Source organism: Orycteropus afer, unplaced genomic scaffold, assembly GCF_000298275.1.
Source record: "Orycteropus afer afer isolate SDZICR_OR568_19922 unplaced genomic scaffold, OryAfe1.0 scaffold00267, whole genome shotgun sequence".
NCBI classification, from domain to species: Eukaryota; Metazoa; Chordata; class Mammalia; order Tubulidentata; family Orycteropodidae; genus Orycteropus; species Orycteropus afer.
This window is the reverse complement of record NW_006921854.1, coordinates 1,783,721-1,792,426: the sequence shown is the minus strand read 5'-3', so window position 1 is coordinate 1,792,426 and position 8,706 is coordinate 1,783,721. Positions and strand designations below refer to the sequence as shown.

At 39.2% G+C, this 8,706-nt stretch overlaps 1 protein-coding gene across 1 annotated transcript in view; it reads left to right on the top strand.

Moving 5' to 3' along the window:
• The window catches only part of PLPPR1 (phospholipid phosphatase related 1), a 122,374-nt gene that overhangs the window by 79,946 nt on the left and 33,722 nt on the right, over positions 1-8,706 (top strand). Inside the window, exon 3 of the mRNA XM_007950318.2 lies at positions 3,095-3,227. Within this exon, the coding sequence (XP_007948509.1) occupies positions 3,095-3,227 (133 nt within the window). The remainder of the gene's footprint in view (positions 1-3,094; positions 3,228-8,706) is intronic.

The following is an 8,706-nucleotide window of genomic DNA, read 5'->3' as shown; positions in this document are numbered from 1 at the left end:
TCTCTCCAAGCATGATCAGGCCCCGCATGAGACTGTGAGCCCCAGCAGGAGAAATAGCACCCTCTGGCCGGGCAGTGACTGCCAGGAAAGGGACATCCTTGAGCGCACGGGGATGCAAGACTGGGCTGTTTCAGCCGCACATCAGCAGCTGCCATGTCTACTGCTGTCTTAACAAAAATCAGGAACATCCCATTTTATTCTCATTGATAAGGGACTCCCTTCCTCTCTCTTTTTTCCTTCCTTCTGTTCTTCCTTACGTAAACAAGCGCTGTCATTTAATGCAGCTTGGACATTATGTTGGTAGCTAGGTATTCATATTAGTGCATACCCTGGCTCTGTTCTTTTCCTTCCTGCTCCGTGCCTCATCTGTGATTTGGACATTTGTTGGTTGACACAGTCCTTGTACTGCTTATCACCATTGATTTATATAAATGTCTCAGGACATTTTTCTCGTAGGTGTATTTGAATCCCATATCTGTTTGCTTGCCAAGTTGTGTATGCTCTGTTAAGCCTTGTAGTGATTGTGTAGGGGTGTGTGTGTGTGCACAAACGTGTGTGCATGTACATGCGTGTTTGTTTCTACTGAGGATCAGCTGTGAGCAGATTTTCTGACATATTTTCTTGCCTTCCCTGAACTCCAGAATTTGCTCATCTCCTTTTCTGTACAGTAAGAACGTTTCCAGCTTCTGAAATGTCTGAAGCAAACAAGGTTTATTTCTTGTCTTACTGTTGATTGTTCTGTTTGTCACCCTCCATCCCATTCCCCTGCCTTATGTGTAAAGTGTGTTTCATTTTCTGTTTATGTTTCCTCCACCGTGGCTTTGTTCACTGCTACATCTGTACTCTGTACTGTTAGAACGCCCACAAAACACTGCTGAACGCTAAGGGCTTTGTTCGTCTCCTGCTCATGGGGACCCCATGTGTGGAGTGGAACCACTGCATAGGATTTCAAGGCTGTGGCCTTTCCGAAGCTGATTGCCAGGGCTGTCTTCCTGGTGCCTCTGCATGTGTTTAAACTGACAACTTTTCAGACGGTAGTCAGGTGCTTAACCACTCATACCACCCGGGGACTCCCCTAACTGAATGAACAGATTTCATTTAAAAGCTCACTGCTCATCATTTAGTCCCTAGTTTTCATTTATTCTTAAGCAGTATACAAACTATCTCCTGCTTTCTGGTTCATACTGGAAATATCCAAAAGGATCCATCTTTAAAGAAGTTCAGGTTAGAAAGTTATATCCATAAGTAGATGCTTTAAGCATTTAATCTTTCATTCATTCAATAGATACTGATTCAGCCTACTACATACCAGGTCCTGTCCTCGGCACTTTGAAAAGAAGGACAGATACACTTCCCTCCAGGAATCACAAGTGGAAAAGGACAAACAATAATTGCAATTACTTGGGTAGATGTCAGGATAGAGATCTGTGAAAGTAACAAAAGATAGAATCTCCCTTTTCCTGGGGGACCTAGCAAGGCTTCACCAAGAAGAGTGACATTTTGGAAGATAAATACTAGAAATAATTTGTCCTCCTTTATAGTCTGCTCATCAAACCAGAAGACCTTTACTAATCTTATGAGCTTAATTCTTTCAGCATTGAGCAACTGCTATGTACCTTACACTAGGATAGGCCCCAGGGGACACAACTGTGACTAAGACAGTCAGAACGTCCCAGAGCCAAAGAAGCACAAGAAGCACTAATATATTGTTAGTTCTGATTAGAGCCGGACAGGAGAAACACGAGGTAATAGATGCAGGTGCAACAGAAATGGCTCAACTCGCTGCTGGGTCAGGGAGCACTCCCTCAAGGAAATGCTATTTCACTTATCTGAGCTTGCATAAACGTATTCCCATCTGTTCACAAAGATGGAGAACAGTAATGTAGTTCCGTCGTGTACATCAGGGACACACAAAGCCCTTGGCATCTTCTTTTGTCAGAGATGTGTCTTATGAGCCAAGAGGGAGAACTGAGTTACTGAATCTATTCAAATATTCTCACGTGAGAGAGCATCAGTTCATTGTTAACTCCTAGGCACTAATATTTCTGACTCTGCATAACTGTCTCTATACAGCATCTGCCAGCATGATCCATGCTGGCCCAATTGTTTGCCTACCTGACCCTGATTCTGTCTTTCTGCCTAATTCCTACCCCATTCTGACTTGATTGGTTCCTTTTGTGCCAGGTCTGAGCTGTTGGCCCCTTGCAACCTACCTGTGCCTGGCCTCTGTCTCGGCCCTCACTGACCTGTGTGGTGGATTCCTCTCTGGAGCTCTGGTGGTGTAGTGCCAAAGGCATTTGACTGCTAACCAGAAGGCTGGTGGTTCAAACCCACCAGCCACTCCTCGGAAGGAAGGTTGGACCATAGTGATACCACTTCAGAAACCTAAGGAGGGGTCGCTGTGAGTCAGATCCGACTCGACAGCAGTGCGTTGCGTTGCGTTGCGTTTTTGCCACCATGGTATTCTGCGTATCTGCCCCATCTCTGCTGGGGATGGTGCTGAACAGCATCCTCCAACTTCGAAGAAGTTTCATTACTTTTTTGGCTCTGACAGAGCTTAAGACACAGGCTCCAAAACACAAGACCAAGGATAATTTTGTTAATTTTTTCAGTAAGAGAGAGCTCCAATTAATAGAGAAGGTACATTCAACGAGTTCAGAATAGGACAAATATATTTCAGATAAGCTCATTTGATAAATATTAGAAACAACACAAGTAGTGACAAATAAAGAAGTAAGAATTTATTTCTATCTACATATAATCCTATCTTAGGCTTATGCACTGTCCCATCTCATTCCTCATTACAACTCCCAGATAGAATTTGAAAATATCAATCCCAGCATGAATCTTATCATAATTCTATTATATTATTTCATTGTTTTATTTGACATTTCAATATAACATTGCAGCCTGAAACTGATATGAAATGATCATTGCTTTCTTTCATTCTTTTGGAGCATTCAATGTAAACTACTGTCTAACTGTCCATCTTTTAAAAGGAGAATGGAGCCTCAAAAGTTATTTAAGGGGGGAGGGAGGTCTCTTTTATCAAACTGTTCTTCACCTTGAGAGTTCTCAAACGTTCTTTCCCCAGATTTTTATTGGTGAGATATCCATGTATTTCATAAAGTCAACCAGAGAATCCCTGATTGCCCAGGAGAAAACAATTTTGACCGGAGAATGCTGTTACCTGAACCCCTTACTTCGAAGGATCATAAGGTTCATAGGTGAGTATAAGAACATGCTGAACTAAATCCTTTGCTCACAGGTAAAGTGTACTGATGGTGAACACACTTGATAAAATCAGCTAAGATACAGAAGCATTAACTTAAAAATCCTGGCCCCTTTGGGGGTTTCCCAGGAAGTATTGAGCCAAATCCTATAAATTGGTGTCCAGTCAAATTTTTTAAGTGGAGCAATACTTATTAAATTAAGAATGATTTCAACTTTGATTTTTTCATATACAACATTTATCTAAGATTCCCCTTAGATCTTATCTAAGGCTTATCTTTTAGTATTAACTGGGTTTGCCATAGACCCTTCAAAAACAAACAAACAAAACCACTGCCATCAAGTCGATTTTGACTCATAGTGACCCCCATTTGGTGTCTGAGGCAGTAAATCTTTATGGAAGTAGATTGCCCAGTCTTGATTCTGTGGAGGGACTGGTGGGTTTAAACCACCAACCTTCTGGTTAGCAGTCAGATGCCTTAGGCACTGTGCTACCAGAGCTCCTTCGTAGACCCTTAGCCAAGTGCAATAAAGAGGTGGGCCGTGGAGAGCACCAATAAAATGAATTTAGAAATAATCACATTTTTCCAACAGATTTCTCATCTAGTAATTTTATCATGCAGAGGATTTGGCAAAGTGTGGAAAGCCTAATCTTCCAGGTACTTGAAAATATGCTTTTCCAACAGGGCTTCAGATTGGTTCTTCCCAATTCAGTCACAGCTGACAAAGTAAAACTAGAATGATGTGAATTTGTAAAATGTATGTGTACTGGAATAATAATTGGGATGGCACAAATTATGGGTCAACACTCTGCTAGAAGATTAATCTCCCTCTTAGAAAATAAAGGCAGTATGTGTGTTACATAGCAACCAAATCTCTTGAACAGCAGAATCAGAAACAACAGTGCCCAGATCAAAGATGGCAGCCAACTGTGGTGCTTTGAATATGTGTTACTCTCTAGTTTGTCTCTCTATAGTTTTTAAGAAATCATCCCTTAAAGTAAAATAATCTTAGACATTTACTGATGTTATTTGCAGAATGGCCTGTGGACATCTGCAATTGGCTCATCAGGTATTCCTTTATCAGCATAATGCGTATTGTCTAGTGCACTCATTCCAAACAATGATACCTTGCAAAGATGTCCAAAGTTTGATGGCTTCCCACTAGCGTGGCTAGATAAAAAATCATGAAAGGAAAAGAGAAGGAGGAAAAAAAAAAAAAAAAAACTTTATTATAAAGGACATTAAGCTAGATACTTCATACACATTATTTCATTTAATCCTTCCAACACCCTATAAAATAGGTGACTGCTGTTATTGTTGTTAGTTGCCATAGAGTGGGCTCTGACTCATAGCAACCCCGTGGACAACAGAATGAAACAGGGCCTGGTCCTGCACCATCCTCACAATCCTTGCTGTGCTTTAGCCCATCATTGCAGCCACTGTCTCGGTCCATCTCATTGAGGATCTTCCTCTCCTTCACTGACCCTTTACTTTACCAAGCATGGTGTTGTCCTTCTCTAGAGACTGAAACCTTCTGACAGCGTGACCAAAGTCCCAAAGACCAAACCAAACTCACTGCTGTTGAGTAGCTTCGACTCATAGCAACCCCTCTTTGCGTTTCCGAGGCAGTATCTCTACAGAAGTAGACTGCCCAATCTTCCTTCCAAGGAGGGGCTGGTGGGTTTGAGCTGCCAGCCTGCTGGTTAGCAGTCAAACGCCTTAGGTACTGTGCCACCAGAACTCCCATGGTGAGAGGAAGCCTGGCCATTCTCATTTCTAAGGAGAGTTCTGGCTGTACTTCCGACAAGACAGATTTGTTCATTCTTCTAGCAGTCCATGGTATATTCAATATTCTTCACCAACACCATAATTCAAATGTATCAACTCTTCTTTGGTCTTCACTGTTCATTGTCCAGCTTTCATATGCATATAAGGCAATTGAAATTACCATGACTTGGGTCAGGCCCACCTCAGTCTTCAATGTCAGTCATCATTGCTCTTTAATACTTTAAAGAGGTCTTTTGCAGTAGATTTCCCAGTGTAGTATGTTGTCTGATTTTGGATCCAAGTAAAATTAAGTCTTTGACACTGTCAACCTTTTCTCCATTTATCATAATGTTACTTACTGGTCCAGTTGTGAGGATTTTTGTTTTGGTTATGTTGAAGTGTGATTCATACTGAAGGCTGCAGTCTTCAGCAAGTACTTCAAGTCACCTTTGCTTTCAGCAAGCAAGGCTGTGCCATCTGCATACTGCAGTGTTAATTCTTCCTCCAGTGCCACAGTTTTCTTCGTACAGTCCATTTTCTCAGATTATTTGCTTAGCATACACATTGAATACATTTCATGAAAGGATACAACCTTGATACACACCTTTTCTGATTTTAAAACATGCAGTATCTCTGTGTTCATTCAAACCGCTGCCTCTTCGTCAGTGTGTGCGGGCTCCACCTGAGCACAATTAAGTGTTCCGGAATTCCCATTCTTCACAGTGTGGTCCATAATCTGTTATGATCCACACACTTGAATGTCTAGCATAGTAAATAAAACACAAGTGAACACCTTTCTGGTATTCTCTGTTTTCAGCCAATATCCATCTGATAACAGAAATGATACCCACAGTGATGTGCCTTCTTCTGAATCCCACTTGAATTTCTGGAAGTTCCCTGTCAATGTACTACGGTAGCTATTTTTTAATTAACTCCAGCAAAATTTTATTTGTATGTGATATTAATGATATTGTTTGATAATTTCTACATTCTATTGCATCACTTCTCTTTGGTATGGGCACAAATATGAATCTCTTCCAGTTGGTTGGCCGGGTAGCAGTTTTCCCAATTTTTTGGCGTAAGTGTGTACAGGCTTCTAGTGTTACATCTGTTAGTTGAAACATTTCAATGAGTATTCCATTCCTAGAGGCTTGTTTTTCATCAATGCCTTCCATGCAACTTGGACTTCTTCCTTCAGTACCATCGGTCTTGATCATATGCTATCTCCTGGCATGGTTAAATATCGACCCATTCTTTTCGATACAGTGACTGTGTATTCCTTTCATCTTCTTTTGATGCTTTCTACATCATTCAGTATTTTGCCCACAGAATCCTTCAGTATTACAGTTTAGGGCTTGAATTTTTTCTTCAGTTCTTTCAGCTTGAGAGATGGAGAACCTGTTCTTCCCTCTTGATTTTCTAACTCCAGGTCTTTGCACATTTCACTATAATGCTTTCCTTTGTCTTCTTAAGCCACACTTTAAAATCTACTGTTCGAGTCTTCTTCATTTCTCCCATTCACTTTAGCTACACTTCATTGAAGAGCAAGTTTCAGAGTCCCTTCTAACATCCATTTTGGTCTTTTCTTTCTTTCCTGTCTTCTTAATGACCTTTTGCTTTCTTCATATATGATGTCCTTGATGTCTTCCGACAGCTCATCTACTCTTTGGTCATCAGTGCTCAATGCTTCAAATCTCTTTTTCTATAATCTTGAATTTCCCTCCCCTCCAATCCCTGGTTACCATCAAAGAATGTTTCTTTCTGTGTGTAAACCTTTCCTTGCCTTTGTTTAATGGTAGACTCATACAGTATTTGTCCATTTGTGGTCAAATTATTTCATTCAGCATAATGTCTTCAGGTTCATCCACATTATTAGGTATTTCACGGATTCTTCTTTATTCTTTAACATTGCATAGTGTTCCTTTGTGTAGATGTACCATAGTTTGTTTATACATTCATCCATTGATGGCCACTTAGGTCATTTCCATCTCTTTGCTATTGAGACTAATGCTGCAATAAACATGGATGTGCACATATATATTCATGTCTCAGCTCTTATTTATCTAATGGGATGCCTTAATTATGTTGAGGAATTTCCCTTGTAGTCCTATTTTCTGAGTTTTTATCAGGAATGGGTATTGAATTTTATCCAATGCCCTTTCTGCATCAATTGATAGGATGGCATGGCTCTTTTACTTTGTTTTATTTATGTAGTGGATTACATTGATACTTTTTCTAATATTGAACCATCTTTGCATACCTATTTGAATCCCACCTGGTCTTTATTTATTTATTTTTTTTAATGTTGGCTTCTATTGGCTAGGATTTTGCTGATGATTTTTGCATCTGTGTTCATGAGGAATATGGGGCTGCAATTTTCTTTTTTAGTGGTACTTTTTCATGGATTTAATATTAGGGTTATGCTTGCTTCATAAAGTGAATTAGAGAATATTTCTTTGTTCTGGAATAGTTTCAGTGGAATTGGTTTCAGCTTAGAATTTGCTAGTGAAATTGTCTGGGGTAGGACTTTTTTTGTTGGGAAGTTTTTTTTTAACCTGTTCAATTTCTTCTTTTGTGATGTATCTGTTCAAATTTTCTATGTATGTCTGTATTAGTTTAGGTAGGTCATACCAAAACAAAAACCAAACAGACTGCCATTGAGTCAGATACGACTCATAGCAACCCCTCCTTTGGTTTCTGAGGCAATATCATTACAGTAGGTCATATGTTTCTAAATATTTATACATTTCTTGTTGGTTTTCAAATCTGTGCAGTTCCTTACAGTATTCTGTTATTATTCTCTATATTTTGGTTGGTTCTGTTGTGACATCACCCATTTTATTTCTTATTTGTGTTATTTGCACCTACTCTTTCTTTTCCTTTGTTAAATTTGCCAATGATTTATCAATTTAGTTCATCTTCGAAAGACCAACTTCTAGTCTTGTTTATTCTTTCACTTGTTTTCTTGTTTCATTTATTTCTGCTCTAATCTTTGTTATTTCCTTTCTTCTGGAGACTGCAGGTTTTTTTGCTGCTCTCCTTCTAATTGCAAGAAAAGTTGGGTTATGGTATTGATTTTAGTTCTTTCTTCCTTTTTGATGTGGGTGTTTGTTGCTATAAATTATCCTCTAAGCACTGCTTTTGCTGTTTCCCACATTTTGTATACTTGATTCTGAAATTTTTTAATTTCACTTTTTATTTTTTCTATTACCCAGTAGCTTTTAAATAGGGTGTTACTCAGTTTCCATGTATTTAACGCCCCCCCTCAATCTTCCTGTTACTGATCTCTAATTTTATAGCATTGTTACCTGAGAAGACGTTTTGTAGTGTTTTGATGTTTTTAAATTTTTAAGGGTTGCTTTGTGCCTGACACATGCTCTATTCTGGAGAATGTTCCTTATGGACTAGAAAAGAATGTGTATTGCACTTTTGTTGAGTGGAGTGTTCTGTATGTGTCTATGAGGTCAAGTTGGTTCATTGTATTGTTTAGATCTTCTATATCTTTGTTGATTCTTTCTAGTTCCACCCTTTATTGAAAGTGGTGTGTTAAAGTCGCCTATTATGATTGTGGAGTTATCTATTTCTCTTTTCAATACCGTTAATCTTGCTTTTTGTATAGTGGGACTCTTTTATTGGGTGGATAGATATTTATTCTTATTATATCCTGTTGCTTGGTTGATTAATCATTTTGTGATGTCTGTTCTTA